Genomic DNA, 17,900 nt, shown 5'->3' with positions numbered 1-17,900 from the left:
ACAGTTGCACACTGTTACTGAACACACTCCAAATGAAAATTAAGTGCATAAGTATTATTATTGTGTCACTGAACACACAAGTGTACAGCGATATATTGTGATATTTTTCTCTAATATCGATACAATATTGTGAAAAAATATTGCGATATATTGCCCTATCGATTTTATTGCACAGCCGCCCTAATATTTACTGTATAATACTACACTTGCTGTCTATGGGAAACACTTAAGCTGAACTGATTCTAATGGGATGATATCTGGGTCATGTGACTTTTATTTAACTGCCCTGGTTGGCTTGTAATTGGGCAGTGTGAGCCTAAACGAACCAATACCAAAAATGCAACAAAGTCAGCTTTACCGTTCTGGTTCGGACCAACTGTAGGTACAATCGCAAAATCCTGAAACAAGTGTAACGCCAATATTTTTCCAGGTGTGGTCCAGGACGGTGGGACTTGTGATGGAGGACAGCCAGCTCCAGGCCTGTGAGCCGGGGGGGGAGGGTCCGTCTCCGGAGCTGGGGAGGATCGGCCAGCTGGTGGTTGAGCGCACAGCGGCCTGGGTGAAGGGCACCTCGGGGAGACTGGCCGGGCTGCTGCAGACGATCATCTCCTGCACCTCGGCCCACCAGCACTGGAGGGTCAGGCTGGAGATGGTGGAGCTGGCGGAGCGCCTGCTGGCCAGGTGCAGCCAGTCACTGGGGGAGTGCGTGGGCCCGCTGCTGGAGGCACTGGTGGGAGCGGTCAATGACGAGGAGCCCAGAGTCCGAGAGAGGTGACACTTTGATTTGATCGATTCTGTGAGGAAGAACATTATTTTAATACAGAGTAAAGGCTTGAAACCATGACGGTAACAACAGAATTTTGTTTATAATGCTGGTTAATAATGGAATGCCTCATGAAATTGAATGAAATCGAATGAAACTAGTCGATCGTCAGAAAAGTAATCGTCACCAATTTTTTATAATTGATTAATTAGATCTATTATATATAATAATCTTCTTTTATATACTTTTTTCCTTATTAAACATCGTCATGTTATTTTCACCTCTTTTATCCCTGCTCTGATCTTGTCTTATTGTCTTTCCTTTTTCCTTTCTTCTCAAAACTTCTTATTTTCTTTTTTTCTTCTCATGACTTCTCAACACTCATGTCTTCTCTTGTCTCCCCGTCTTTTCATTTATTCTTTTCTCTTTTATATATTTTTTAAATTATCTTCTGATCTATTTGTTTTTCTCCTCTTTTCTTGTCTTTTCATCCCCCTCTCTCATCCTCTCCTCTCCTCTCCTCTCCTCTCCTCTCCTCTCCTCTCCTCTCCTCTCCTCTGCTCTCCTCCCCTCTCCTCTCCTCTCCTCTCCTCCTCTCTCCTCTCCTCTCCTCTCTCCTCTCCTCTCCTCTCCTCTCCTCTCCTCTCTCCTCCTCCCCTCTCCTCTCCTCTAGGTGTGAGGTTGTTCTGAGAGAAGTATCGGAGAGGAGTCAGAGGCCTGGCGAGGGCGGCGGCAGCAGCAGTCAGACCTTCACCGACGTGCTGTCAGAAAACCTCCACACTTTAGCCACCTCCCTGCCCAGACTCATGAGGACCTCTGACGACCCGAAGAAGCTGTTTGTTCTCAATGTTTTTCTGGGCTATTTAAAACTGCTGGGACCCCTGGTCTCCATGGTGCTGAACTCAGCCGTGCACCTCGAGAGGATTTCCAAAGCCTTGATGCAGGTAGGAACAGGGCCACGGTATCGCATAAGTAACAGTTGTTCCTGGACCAACATTTCTTCCTAGTATGGGCCGGGGAAACCCCTCCCCAGAACTCATTTGATTGGTCGCTGCAATTGCTTCTTCCTGAAAAGGTGCGGCAGGTAAAAAAGATGTGGTTAAGATTAGGATTAGGCTGTGAAAAAAGTGCAGCTCAGGGTGTGCTCGGTCCTGTGGCTTAATGGGTAAGGTGCTTGCCTTCCAATCTGAGGACTGGGGTTCGGTCGAACCGCACACATTAAAACATTAGGGTTAGACATTAGGTTTAGGCAAGTACAACAATGTGGTTAGGGTTTGTTATGGTCGTGGTTAGATAAGAAAACCCTAACCTTAACCACATCTTTTTTACTTGCCACACGTTTTCAGGAAGAAGCAATCGCTGCGACCAATCAAATGAGTTCGGGGCGGGGTTTTCCCGGCCCATACTAGGAAGAAATGTTGGTCCAGGAACAACTGTTACTTGGTGAAATCAAGTTTGTGCATCGGATGATAATGGACTTTATACTTAATGTTCTGTGTGGATGGGAATCAGAGTGAAACACCTGGCTGCTCTATATCTGGATACTCGACTACTTTGTGTTCTTTATTGTGCAGTACCTGACTTAATAAAATTAATACAGTAGAGATGGGGGTGATATGTTTATCTCACATTACAACCATGATACCATGTGATAAATAAACATTCAGTGACAAGAAAGTATGACTCGGCAGAATTTAGTTTATTTCTGGGACATAGATCTTTCTAGCGATGGCATTGGCTTGCAAGAATGTAAACGACAATTAAAAAATGTCATTACAAAAGTGCAAATAATATAATATTGAATGGAGAGCTTGTGAAATGATGATGGTCAACAGGTCAAGCGTCTCATTTGTGATTTCTACAGCACGATAAAATTGAGCTACCGTAATATGATTATTATCATTATCGTGATTTTAATTTGTCATCCCTAAAATTGATGTAAAAGTTCTGTTGCTGTGAAAATGTAACATCTTCGTACCTTATCTACAAATTGCCACGTGCCAAAACCCTCTTCACATATTCAGCTATCTTGATAGAAAATGAAGAGAATGGCACAATTTCAATTGATGCATTTGTTTCTCAAAACATCAGTTAACAAAGAGTTGTAACTTCTAGAGAAATTACAGTTGGTTTGAACACGGAGCTGTTTAAATCTTAACGATGGCCGCCGCTGCACGCCCCCTGCAGGTGCTGGAGCTGGACGTGATGGATGTCCGCATCGTGGAGGAGAGGAGTTACGGCGTTGCCATGGAGACGAGCTCGGGTCCGGGTACCACTGGCCCCCAGGCTGCTCACACTCACAGGAAGCACTTCCTCCTCTTCACCGATGACAAGGTCTTCTCTGCGCTCATGGACATCTGTCGGACGTTAGGTTTGAGCGCCCTTTCATATGAACTTGAGAGAGAGGCTGTGTTACTTTCATGTCTGTCAAATTAGTCTAAAACAGAGATAAATAGTATGGTTGGACTAATATCCCTTTTTAAAGGCGATACCAATATTTTTGGAAAGGTTTGATTGCTGATATTTTCTGCCAATATTCTTTAGGATTGTCCATTTTCATGCCCGCACCGCCCATACGATACAATAATTCAGTGTTTGACCCAGATTTGTGTTCTTTTCAGGGTAGAAAAGCCACGGGTGACAAACTCATTTGAGTTCACAGGCCACGTGTGACCCAATTTGCTTTCAAGTGGGCCAGACAAAGAAGGCATAAATAACCTATAAATAGCACCTAAAAAATGTTCCCGTTTTCTTTTATGGCCCAATCCCACCGCAGCTAGTAGCGCGGTCCCGCTCCGCTCGACTCGACTTTTGGTCTCATCCCACCGGTATAAACCGGCCCAGCTCGGTTTGATTTGGGGCTGAGCTGGGCTACTTTTAGTACCTGCCTCGTCGGGGTTCTATTCTGCCAACCCGGGTCCATACCGTGACGTGAAAACATTGTAGGCGACTGATTGGTCAGGCAGAATCGTGTTTACTCTCTATATCCAGACAAAGAAGGCATAATAATCTATAAATAGCACCTAAAAAATGTTCCCGTTTTCTTTTAGTGTAAAGAAGTACAGGTACATTTTGAAAACATTCACAGTGAATCAGGACCATCCGTTTACAAAACAGATGGAGAACAGCCTGAGATATCTTAAGAAAAAAATAAGTGCAGTTTCAATAATATTATATCTAAATTGTTCCAGATTCCATAAAACAGTTGTTGGTTTAGGCTACTGCTCAGTGAAACTGACGGCAAGGATAATGACAATACTCTGCTCAGTAACATGAGGACATATACACATAGGAGTAGTAGTGTAGGGTTAGCACCCCTTGAAAAACAAATTAATATTATTTTTTTCGAACTTCCTCAATAGGGCACTTCCGCTTTTTTGAAAAGGGGAAGTGATTTCTTTTGGGTAAAAATCAATTTCTCAGTACTTCCGCAAAGGGCACTTCTCCATTTTTTAGGGTTAGGGTTAAAAAACACTTTTCTTGTGGAAAGTGGTTATTTCAATAGTTCTGCAAAGTGTACTTCTCCATTTTTTAGGGTTAGGGTTAAAAAACACTTTTCTTGTGGAAAGTGGTTATTTCAATAGTTCTGCAAAGTGTACTTCTCCATTTTTTTGTCTTGTGCTTAAAAAACACTTTTCTTGTGGAAAGTGATTATTTCAAAAGGCCTCCAAAGTGTACTTCTCCATTTTTTTTGTCTTGTGCTTAAAAAACACTTTTCTTGTGGAAAGTGATTATTTCAAAAGGCCTCCAAAGGCCACTTCCCCATTTTACCCCATAGCACAGCTCACGACAAAATAGCAGCGTTTTTTTTTGATCTCGGGGGAAATACATTTGAACAATCATTATGCAAACCCAGCTGGATCATTTTACATAGTGGGCAATATCTCTTTTGCTCGCTGTTGTTATGGACGCGACTTGTGAAACATCAGCATTTTCTGTCTCGGCCAAATACATTTGGCCCATTTTAGAGCTACTAAACTAGCCTACAGATTCTTCTATCTCAGGCCCCTCACCAACGACAGATTCCACTGTCTGTTGTTGATGTTTTCTCTGACTCAACCGGCCCCCAGGTTCCCCTTTCCACCCCCTCCCCCACGTGACGTTGTCTATTACCACGGCCGGTGTTCTGTCGATTTCACAATCTCTGACTCACCCAGGCTTCCCCTACCAACCCATCCCACCCCATCCCCCACGTTTTATCACTTCTGTTTTAAATAAACTTGTTTGTTTTTGACCGTCAGGTGGGGGGCGTTCCCGGCAGCACGTAACGCCCCTTGAAAGCTACGAATAGCTGCGAGATCAGGTGGGCGTTCCCTGCAACACGTAACACCCCTTGAAAGCTACGAATAGCGGCGAGATCAGGTGGGCGTTCCCGGCAGCACGTAACGCCCCCTTGAAAGCTATGAATAGCTGCTTGCTCACGTATTTCTCTGACTCACCCATAGAGGCCCCACAGTTTTTTCCTCCCATGCCCGCTTATATGTATGTACAATACAATGTACAATGTATCCACCATTCAAATATTCCATAATTGCATATTGTGCATGCAAATATTCCATAATTGCATGTTGTGTAGGCTATCTTAGCTAGTATAGCCTACTAATGTATAGCCTACTAATGTATTGATAAAACTTAGGCATAGCAAAGCATTCTGGGTATTCCCAAGGCTATTCTGTAGATTCCATCCGGGCAACACACACACACACACACACACACACACACCCACCCACCCACCCACCCACCCACTCACACACATATTCACAGTCAGCCACAAACACACGCACCCACAAATTCACAGGTAAACATGACACACTGAAACATTCCAGTCAACTTCATCATTCATGTGTGATATTATGTATTTTCCCATGTTTTTCCCACTCCGGATCCAATTGTGACATCACCATGATGATTTTTGATAGGCTATAAGCCTATTAAGCTTTGAACTAAATATGATCAATACAGATTGAGGTTTCAATTTCAGGTTTGAATTGAAAACGATTGAATACAGACTATGGTGTATGACTATGCCGTTTGCCCTGTCTCCCTTATCGCCGTAATGCATTATGGGTAGTCAGATACTACCGGTACTTTGGCTAATGTATCAGCTAACGCTACTTACTTTGCATTACAGTAAAACGCCACTGAATGACCAAATTGATGCATTGATAAAAGTTAGTTTGTTGTTTATGCGTATGCAATAACGGATGCGTTATTATATTTACTGGAATACATACACACGCCACCCTATGTGTCCTATCAGAGTTTGTTACGTTATTGTACAGCATTTGGTTCAAACACAGCTGCATCACTATACGTGTGAGCGTAAGTATTAATGGTTTACAACTTGTTTGTGTTGTACAGCATTTGGTTCAAACATATGGCGACATTGAATCAGTGTTAGCTTAGCGCTAGCTAGCTAGCATACACTACGATCTGTAGAATTGGCCTGGTCTTGGTCGATATGACCAAAAATTGATATAACGTTTCAGTAGCATGGACCCCTCTCGTTTTTTATTACAGTTGAAGATTTCACAAATCTCAACCACTCTCAATCTTGGTACAACCCAGGCCCCAGATATCCGTGACCTACGGGTATTATTTCAAAATATAGAATATGGAACGTGAACAAACATCTTAGTTTTATTTTTCGTATTTTTATATGATTATTTTAATAGTTACTAACTATATTATTATATAACTAACTAGTCCTCCTCACAGAATTGGTTAATTTACTGTGAGACTTTATGTTTTGTAGACAAGCACCAAGTATATATAATAATGGTATATAATAATAATAATCGTTGTAATACAATTGTTATAAAATTAAAACGTATATCACACTTACAATATGTTTGTTGTATGTATTACAACTTAATTCAACTTGGTCTCTCCCCACATCTCCTCTTCTCTCCTCTCCACACCTCACCCCCTCCTCCCCCCTCCTCTCCTCTCCTCTTCTCTCCTCTCCCCACCTCTCCTCTTCTCTTCTCTCCTCTCCACACCTCACCCCCTCCCCTCTTCTCTTCTCTCCTCTCATCAACTCACCTCTACTCCTCCCCCTCCCCCTCTTCTCCTCTCCTCTCTTCTCTTCTCTCCTCCCCTCTCGTCTCCTCTCATCTCCTCCCCTCTTCCCTCTCTTCTCCTCTCCTTACAAGCCTATAGATGAGGGATTTCAGACAATGTGTCCATTGTTACAATATGTTTGTTGTATGTATTACAACTTAATTCAACTCTTTCTTACTACACTTTCCAAATGTTAACTGCATACATAATGTTATGTCTCGAAAGACAAGAGCTATGTAGCCTACTTTAAATCAGATCACTCCGGTGTACAAACATACATTGGTTGTCTAATAAAGTTTTACAAATCAATTAATTTGGTTGTCAACCATCGTTAAACGAAACTTAGTAGTTGTAAACTAAGTAGTTGTATCGATAAAGACTCTAATCGTTAAGCAGTCTCGAAAGTGGGGTCAATATCAATCTACAATCTAGATTGATTTGATTCACTAATTTGGCGTTCTCTCATGCAAAATATCCAACATCCAATATCCAGAAGTAGTGATTACTACACAGAAGTAACTTTAGTTCCACCATTTGCTCTTTGCTTCAAACATAATTTGGATCAGTTGTAACTTTGACCATTTCTAACAATTTCTAGACAGTGAATTTACACAAGCACTTGAGTGAAATTCATAGTACCTATAGGGACTGTGATTGAATGAACGCAGATTGTCAGATTTGTTTACCAAACCCTTATCCTGGTGCCTGCAAGGTTCGTCTGTACCACTAATGTCAGCCACTATGTGTTACAATATTGGGCTGGTTTCATAGACCTGGCCCAAAAGTACATGCATACATGTTAGTTAGTCATAATAGTCAAACATGGTTTTTCATGTTCTGACTTGCTGAAATGTATGCTGCATATATCCATATATGCCTCTACCGTATGGGTTAGTCATAATAGTCAAACATGGTTTTTCATGTTCTGACTTGCTGAAATGTGTGCTGCATATATACATGTTAGTTAGTCATAATAGTCAAACAGGGGTTTTCATGTTCTGATGTGCTGAAATGTTTTACACGTCACGTAAAACAGTTTTTAAAACAGTTAATTAGCCTACACAATGTGTAATTTCAGGTTATTGTAAGTTATTGCATAGTCGCAATCTTTCATACCTGCATACTTACAAGTGGGTTGTTTTTAATGGCATGTGATTTGCGGTTCTAATTACCCAATGTGTAAGGTGATTGTCAATTGTCAATTGTCAATTGTCAATTGTGTAAGGTGATTGTGATGTCAGGTGATTGTAAGTGTGTCATACATACCTACAAGCCACCATATCAGTTGGCTGTGCCAATGATTTTCTGTACCTCTTGATGCGTCAGCATTGTCTTTGTCAGGCTTAGAAGCAATGTCTAAACAGTAAACAGTTTATGACAAGTGGTGGCAGCATGCTATGCTACTACACAAGACGTGTTATGGTACATAAATAATATGTAGCGTGTAATAATCTGAAGAACTCTGTCAGAGTTCTACTCTGTCATTATTTTTACATTTGACTTTTGAGAACTATAATGAACTGTTAGTCTCTGTACTGATGTACAAAAGTAACAAGATTGAGGTTGTGAAATCTTCAACCGGAATAAAAAAAACTGGATATAATATAACTGAATCAGTTAGGCCAAACTATTATCAGTCAGGTCGGTAATGACCGGGGGGAAATTATATGATTATTGTCCATTGTGTGTATGATACAACTTTGTTTATCATTCTGCCCCTCACACTATACAGTCTGTATTTAACTCAACACACTGTACCTGCCCCTTGACCTCGGAGGGGCTCTTCTGTCAACGGGGCCTGAGGCAAGGTGTGGTGATCACAAGCATTGGCATAAATATTGTGACAATGAAATTGGTAAATTGGTTAAGCAAAGCAAGTAATGCTTATGTAATGTAGTTTGTAAGATGTATTTTACAAGATATTTTCAGAGATTTGGTTATATTAACTTATTATTTATATTATTATTCTATTATTATTATTCTAATTATTATCTACTATTATTCTAATTATTATCTACTATTATTCTAATTATTATATTATTATATTATTATTATTATTATTAGGGGTTATTATGTATATTAACTATACATATTAAAGTATAGATGATTGTTTTGCCCACCTTATTTGGTTGCCTTATCAAAACAAATGTATAGCATGTTAAAGTTTTAAATAAAGTCAAGTCAAATCCAACAGGTCTTAATGTCAATTAATTTAGCTTTAACGTGTTTTGTGAAACACACACACACACACACACACACACACACACACCCACACATTGACCCCTCTCATATACGTAACTGCCTATAACTGTACATATATTCCTTTCACACACACTTTTCAAAATAGACACTCTTTCATATTGTGATTCATAGTGATTCTTGTTTGTTTTATGTGATCCCGGTTTTTTTAAGCAAACCGGATCCAGTTTCCTTGTATGTGTACATCCTGTACAAGGTACATCCTGTACAAGGCACATCCTGTACAAGGTACATACTACATTGGACTCAATGATCCACAGATGTATCAAACAAATGTATGTTTTACTGATACAAATGACCAAATTACCACAAATTCAACATGTAATGCCATTTTCTCAATAATTTTGGTCAAAACATTTGGTGTGACCCTGATCAGTCCTTGTAACGAGGACCTTCACTGGTGTATAGCCAGACTTGGCACATTTGGTGTGACCCAGATCAGACATTGTAATGAGGACCTTGTTATCACTGGTGTATACCCAGACTTGGCACATTGGATGTGGCCCAAGATCAGTCCTTGTAATGACTTGATCAAAAATATTACAGACAATATATATATATATATATATAGTAAATATAATTGTATAATATATTCAAAGTATTGTTAATTGTTAATTATTATTATTCAAAAACCTGAAAATACTGTAAATACTGTAAATAAACTAAAACTAAAACTTGGAACTTGTACTGTGTGTTAATTTAATGTGTTTTTGAAACACACAACCACATAAAATCTCAAGTGAGATTTTGAGAAAGAAAAAAGAGAAAAGAAAAATTCACCCTGTGCGCTCGGTGTTACAAAGTGCGGACTTTTGAACCCTAGCGGCTTCCGTCGAGCCGACTCGAACATGACGAGCATGACGTAACTGTGACGTTGCTTGTTACCACCCAAAACAGTTGCTCAGGGGCGGAGACGTCGTATTTGATAGGTACACAATGAAGCGAAAGCAAACGACTCAAACGACACTCATTCAATGTTTTCGTAGGCCTCCCTGCCCTGCTACTGCAGATGTAGCTGTAGATGGCAATACAGAAAGGAATCCTGAGGACTGTGATGAGGCAGCTGCTATCCCAACGTTACCTGATGATATCGGCATAATTCAAACCACCCCTAGAAGATGTTTGAAGGCAGACATCCTGGCCACAATAGATCAAATACAACAAACCTACGGCGAGAAATACACCATGGACATAACCACACACATTTTACGGATGATAGGGAGGGGCGATTTAGCCGAACGTTTAACAGGACCCAATTTTTAAAAAGCCACGCCCTCCATCTTACTTTTTGTTCACATTTGTTCACATTTGTTCTCTAACAAATTCCGGTCAGCGCCATTTTTGATGATCTCCTCCCATACCCCTACGCCCTCCCCTAGACCTAACTCCTCCTCCTCATCACAACATAAGGATAAAAGAGACGGGTTCAAAAGAGACTCATACCATTTTACACAATAAAAAAGACAGATATCATCATGGAGACCCCGTCGCCGTCACCATTGTCCTTCATTACAACTCACAGCCACTCTGAATCGGAGGAAGAAGAGTTGAACCGTCTGATGTACGGATGTTCCGCGTCGTCATCACCCTTGTTCTTCATTACCCCACCTACCTCACCTCCTTCCTCACAGGTAGACCTTGAAGAGTTGAACCGTCTGATGTACGGATGTTCCCCGTCGTCGTCACCAATGTTCTTCCCCACCCCACCTAACTCACCGGAAGACCTTCCTTCTCCTCCGAATTCGCCCCTGACTCTGGACCAGCCAGATGGACTGCTCAGTTTTACTTTTCTGAACATTATAAAAGCCTGCACCAGCATGCTACCCCTTCAAGAGTGCAGGATGCTTCGGAAGCTTTTCTGTATGAACTGAGGGAAATATAAATACAAATTCCTTGTATGTAACTTGTATACTGTGCCAATAAAAATAAAATTGATTCTCATCATAATCTGGTTTTTCCTTAATAATAATAATAATATTGTACAAATGTCTGTTGTAATGAAATAATGAATAACATTATTACACAATATAATCCTAATGTTAATTTAAAATTAAATATTCCTCTAAATATCTAGATATTGCTCCTCTAATATATAAGTTGCAGACTCTCGTTGTTCACCATTGTACGTACACAGACTCCATTTACCCCTTGGGAACTGGTCACGGGCTAGGGTTGGAGTTTGAGTCAGGGTTTGAGTCAGGTTTTGGGTCAGGGATTTCCAGAGGTTTGGGGTATCGACGACAAAACAACGCAGAAAAGAGTTATTTCTTTTATTATCTTTATTGTTTATTTGAACAGGGACAGTATTCAATAAACATATTGCATATAAAAATATTACCACCACAGGTGCAAACCTACGTCACCAAATACACCATGGGCATAATCGTACAGTTACGCTGAGCTTTTCCTCCTTGCTCATCGGTCACCGTCGCCACAGAGCCTGCGAAACAATACGAAATGTATAAAAAAACTTTGTCTTTACATCACAAAATGTAGTAATTCCTGGGAATTAAAGCTTAGTTTGGCTCTCTCTCTCTCTCTCTCTCTCTCTGAGAGTGTCAAGTCAAAGACTGTGAACGTGTGAAATTGTTTGTTAACTGGACAAAACACTTGAAGACTCCGACTCGGTGGACACTCTCAGAGAGAGAGAGAGAGAGAGAGAGAGCCAAACTAAGCTTTAATTCCCAGGAATTACTACATTTTGTGATGTAAAGACAAAGTTTTTTTATACATTTCGTATTGTTTCGCAGGCTCTGTGGCGACGGTGACCGATGAGCAAGGAGGAAAAGCTCAGCGTAACTGTACGATTATGCCCATGGTGTATTTGGTGACGTAGGTTTGCACCTGTGGTGGTAATATTTTTATATGCAATATGTTTATTGAATACTGTCCCTGTTCAAATAAACAATAAAGATAATAAAAGAAATAACTCTTTTCTGCGTTGTTTTGTCGTCGATACCCCAAACCTCTGGAAATCCCTGACCCAAAACCTGACTCAAACCCTGACTCAAACTCCAACCCTAGCCCGTGACCAGTTCCCAAGGGGTAAATGGAGTCTGTGTACGTACAATGGTGAACAACGAGAGTCTGCAACTTATATATTAGAGGAGCAATATCTAGATATTTAGAGGAATATTTAATTTTAAATTAACATTAGGATTATATTGTGTAATAATGTTATTCATTATTTCATTACAACAGACATTTGTACAATATTATTATTATTATTAAGGAAAAACCAGATTATGATGAGAATCAATTTTATTTTTATTGGCACAGTATACAAGTTACATACAAGGAATTTGTATTTATATTTCCCTCAGTTCATACAGAAAAGCTTCCGAAGCATCCTGCACTCTTGAAGGGGTAGCATGCTGGTGCAGGCTTTTATAATGTTCAGAAAAGTAAAACTGAGCAGTCCATCTGGCTGGTCCAGAGTCAGGGGCGAATTCGGAGGAGAAGGAAGGTCTTCCGGTGAGTTAGGTGGGGTGGGGAAGAACATTGGTGACGACGACGGGGAACATCCGTACATCAGACGGTTCAACTCTTCAAGGTCTACCTGTGAGGAAGGAGGTGAGGTAGGTGGGGTAATGAAGAACAAGGGTGATGACGACGCGGAACATCCGTACATCAGACGGTTCAACTCTTCTTCCTCCGATTCAGAGTGGCTGTGAGTTGTAATGAAGGACAATGGTGACGGCGACGGGGTCTCCATGATGATATCTGTCTTTTTTATTGTGTAAAATGGTATGAGTCTCTTTTGAACCCGTCTCTTTTATCCTTATGTTGTGATGAGGAGGAGGAGTTAGGTCTAGGGGAGGGCGTAGGGGTATGGGAGGAGATCATCAAAAATGGCGCTGACCGGAATTTGTTAGAGAACAAATGTGAACAAATGTGAACAAAAAGTAAGATGGAGGGCGTGGCTTTTTAAAAATTGGGTCCTGTTAAACGTTCGGCTAAATCGCCCCTCCCTATCATCCGTAAAATGTGTGTGGTTATGTCCATGGTGTATTTCTCGCCGTAGGTTTGTTGTATTTGATCTATTGTGGCCAGGATGTCTGCCTTCAAACATCTTCTAGGGGTGGTTTGAATTATGCCGATATCATCAGGTAACGTTGGGATAGCAGCTGCCTCATCACAGTCCTCAGGATTCCTTTCTGTATTGCCATCTACAGCTACATCTGCAGTAGCAGGGCAGGGAGGCCTACGAAAACATTGAATGAGTGTCGTTTGAGTCGTTTGCTTTCGCTTCATTGTGTACCTATCAAATACGACGTCTCCGCCCCTGAGCAACTGTTTTGGGTGGTAACAAGCAACGTCACAGTTACGTCATGCTCGTCATGTTCGAGTCGGCTCGACGGAAGCCGCTAGGGTTCAAAAGTCCGCACTTTGTAACACCGAGCGCACAGGGTGAATTTTTCTTTTCTCTTTTTTCTTTCTCAAAATCTCACTTGAGATTTTATGTGGTTGTGTGTTTCAAAAACACATTAAATTAACACACAGTACAAGTTCCAAGTTTTAGTTTTAGTTTATTTACAGTATTTACAGTATTTTCAGGTTTTTGAATAATAATAATTAACAATTAACAATACTTTGAATATATTATACAATTATATTTACTATATATATATATATATATATTGTCTGTAATATTTTTGATCAAGTCATTACAAGGACTGATCTTGGGCCACATCCAATGTGCCAAGTCTGGGTATACACCAGTGATAACAAGGTCCTCATTACAATGTCTGATCTGGGTCACACCAAATGTGCCAAGTCTGGCTATACACCAGTGAAGGTCCTCGTTACAAGGACTGATCAGGGTCACACCAAATGTTTTGACCAAAATTATTGAGAAAATGGCATTACATGTTGAATTTGTGGTAATTTGGTCATTTGTATCAGTAAAACATACATTTGTTTGATACATCTGTGGATCATTGAGTCCAATGTAGTATGTACCTTGTACAGGATGTGCCTTGTACAGGATGTACCTTGTACAGGATGTACACATACAAGGAAACTGGATCCGGTTTGCTTAAAAAAACCGGGATCACATAAAACAAACAAGAATCACTATGAATCACAATATGAAAGAGTGTCTATTTTGAAAAGTGTGTGTGAAAGGAATATATGTACAGTTATAGGCAGTTACGTATATGAGAGGGGTCAATGTGTGGGTGTGTGTGTGTGTGTGTGTGTGTGTGTGTGTGTTTCACAAAACACGTTAAAGCTAAATTAATTGACATTAAGACCTGTTGGATTTGACTTGACTTTATTTAAAACTTTAACATGCTATACATTTGTTTTGATAAGGCAACCAAATAAGGTGGGCAAAACAATCATCTATACTTTAATATGTATAGTTAATATACATAATAACCCCTAATAATAATAATAATAATATAATAATATAATAATTAGAATAATAGTAGATAATAATTAGAATAATAGTAGATAATAATTAGAATAATAATAATAGAATAATAATATAAATAATAAGTTAATATAACCAAATCTCTGAAAATATCTTGTAAAATACATCTTACAAACTACATTACATAAGCATTACTTGCTTTGCTTAACCAATTTACCAATTTCATTGTCACAATATTTATGCCAATGCTTGTGATCACCACACCTTGCCTCAGGCCCCGTTGACAGAAGAGCCCCTCCGAGGTCAAGGGGCAGGTACAGTGTGTTGAGTTAAATACAGACTGTATAGTGTGAGGGGCAGAATGATAAACAAAGTTGTATCATACACACAATGGACAATAATCATATAATTTCCCCCCGGTCATTACCGACCTGACTGATAATAGTTTGGCCTAACTGATTCAGTTATATTATATCCAGTTTTTTTTATTCCGGTTGAAGATTTCACAACCTCAATCTTGTTACTTTTGTACATCAGTACAGAGACTAACAGTTCATTATAGTTCTCAAAAGTCAAATGTAAAAATAATGACAGAGTAGAACTCTGACAGAGTTCTTCAGATTATTACACGCTACATATTATTTATGTACCATAACACGTCTTGTGTAGTAGCATAGCATGCTGCCACCACTTGTCATAAACTGTTTACTGTTTAGACATTGCTTCTAAGCCTGACAAAGACAATGCTGACGCATCAAGAGGTACAGAAAATCATTGGCACAGCCAACTGATATGGTGGCTTGTAGGTATGTATGACACACTTACAATCACCTGACATCACAATCACCTTACACAATTGACAATTGACAATTGACAATTGACAATCACCTTACACATTGGGTAATTAGAACCGCAAATCACATGCCATTAAAAACAACCCACTTGTAAGTATGCAGGTATGAAAGATTGCGACTATGCAATAACTTACAATAACCTGAAATTACACATTGTGTAGGCTAATTAACTGTTTTAAAAACTGTTTTACGTGACGTGTAAAACATTTCAGCACATCAGAACATGAAAACCCCTGTTTGACTATTATGACTAACTAACATGTATATATGCAGCACACATTTCAGCAAGTCAGAACATGAAAAACCATGTTTGACTATTATGACTAACCCATACGGTAGAGGCATATATGGATATATGCAGCATACATTTCAGCAAGTCAGAACATGAAAAACCATGTTTGACTATTATGACTAACTAACATGTATGCATGTACTTTTGGGCCAGGTCTATGAAACCAGCCCAATATTGTAACACATAGTGGCTGACATTAGTGGTACAGACGAACCTTGCAGGCACCAGGATAAGGGTTTGGTAAACAAATCTGACAATCTGCGTTCATTCAATCACAGTCCCTATAGGTACTATGAATTTCACTCAAGTGCTTGTGTAAATTCACTGTCTAGAAATTGTTAGAAATGGTCAAAGTTACAACTGATCCAAATTATGTTTGAAGCAAAGAGCAAATGGTGGAACTAAAGTTACTTCTGTGTAGTAATCACTACTTCTGGATATTGGATGTTGGATATTTTGCATGAGAGAACGCCAAATTAGTGAATCAAATCAATCTAGATTGTAGATTGATATTGACCCCACTTTCGAGACTGCTTAACGATTAGAGTCTTTATCGATACAACTACTTAGTTTACAACTACTAAGTTTCGTTTAACGATGGTTGACAACCAAATTAATTGATTTGTAAAACTTTATTAGACAACCAATGTATGTTTGTACACCGGAGTGATCTGATTTAAAGTAGGCTACATAGCTCTTGTCTTTCGAGACATAACATTATGTATGCAGTTAACATTTGGAAAGTGTAGTAAGAAAGAGTTGAATTAAGTTGTAATACATACAACAAACATATTGTAACAATGGACACATTGTCTGAAATCCCTCATCTATAGGCTTGTAAGGAGAGGAGAAGAGAGGGAAGAGGGGAGGAGATGAGAGGAGACGAGAGGGGAGGAGAGAAGAGAAGAGAGGAGAGGAGAAGAGGGGGAGGGGGAGGAGTAGAGGTGAGTTGATGAGAGGAGAGAAGAGAAGAGGGGAGGGGGTGAGGTGTGGAGAGGAGAGAAGAGAAGAGGAGAGGTGGGGAGAGGAGAGAAGAGGAGAGGAGAGGAGGGGGGAGGAGGGGGTGAGGTGTGGAGAGGAGAGAAGAGGAGATGTGGGGAGAGACCAAGTTGAATTAAGTTGTAATACATACAACAAACATATTGTAAGTGTGATATACGTTTTAATTTTATAACAATTGTATTACAACGATTATTATTATTATATACCATTATTATATATACTTGGTGCTTGTCTACAAAACATAAAGTCTCACAGTAAATTAACCAATTCTGTGAGGAGGACTAGTTAGTTATATAATAATATAGTTAGTAACTATTAAAATAATCATATAAAAATACGAAAAATAAAACTAAGATGTTTGTTCACGTTCCATATTCTATATTTTGAAATAATACCCGTAGGTCACGGATATCTGGGGCCTGGGTTGTACCAAGATTGAGAGTGGTTGAGATTTGTGAAATCTTCAACTGTAATAAAAAACGAGAGGGGTCCATGCTACTGAAACGTTATATCAATTTTTGGTCATATCGACCAAGACCAGGCCAATTCTACAGATCGTAGTGTATGCTAGCTAGCTAGCGCTAAGCTAACACTGATTCAATGTCGCCATATGTTTGAACCAAATGCTGTACAACACAAACAAGTTGTAAACCATTAATACTTACGCTCACACGTATAGTGATGCAGCTGTGTTTGAACCAAATGCTGTACAATAACGTAACAAACTCTGATAGGACACATAGGGTGGCGTGTGTATGTATTCCAGTAAATATAATAACGCATCCGTTATTGCATACGCATAAACAACAAACTAACTTTTATCAATGCATCAATTTGGTCATTCAGTGGCGTTTTACTGTAATGCAAAGTAAGTAGCGTTAGCTGATACATTAGCCAAAGTACCGGTAGTATCTGACTACCCATAATGCATTACGGCGATAAGGGAGACAGGGCAAACGGCATAGTCATACACCATAGTCTGTATTCAATCGTTTTCAATTCAAACCTGAAATTGAAACCTCAATCTGTATTGATCATATTTAGTTCAAAGCTTAATAGGCTTATAGCCTATCAAAAATCATCATGGTGATGTCACAATTGGATCCGGAGTGGGAAAAACATGGGAAAATACATAATATCACACATGAATGATGAAGTTGACTGGAATGTTTCAGTGTGTCCATGTTTACCTGTGAATTTGTGGGTGCGTGTGTTTGTGGCTGACTGTGAATATGTGTGTGAGTGGGTGGGTGGGTGGGTGGGTGGGTGTGTGTGTGTGTGTGTGTGTGT

General features: G+C 39.7%; 1 protein-coding gene across 1 annotated transcript in view; it reads left to right on the top strand.

The window, feature by feature from the left end:
* LOC310794870 (TELO2-interacting protein 1 homolog) overlaps positions 1 to 17,900 on the top strand; it is a 33,582-nt gene that overhangs the window by 1,468 nt on the left and 14,214 nt on the right. Inside the window, exons 2-4 of the mRNA XM_083656917.1 lie at positions 431 to 771; positions 1,437 to 1,707; positions 2,951 to 3,134. Coding sequence (XP_083513043.1) covers positions 431 to 771; positions 1,437 to 1,707; positions 2,951 to 3,134 — 796 coding nt within the window. The remainder of the gene's footprint in view (positions 1 to 430; positions 772 to 1,436; positions 1,708 to 2,950; positions 3,135 to 17,900) is intronic.

This window comes from Poromitra crassiceps (assembly GCF_964638095.1).
Source record: "Poromitra crassiceps genome assembly, chromosome: 20".
In the NCBI taxonomy this organism is placed as follows: Eukaryota; Metazoa; Chordata; class Actinopteri; order Beryciformes; family Melamphaidae; genus Poromitra; species Poromitra crassiceps.
The sequence above is the reverse complement of the archived record's forward strand: the minus strand, read 5'-3'. Positions and strand labels throughout refer to the sequence as shown.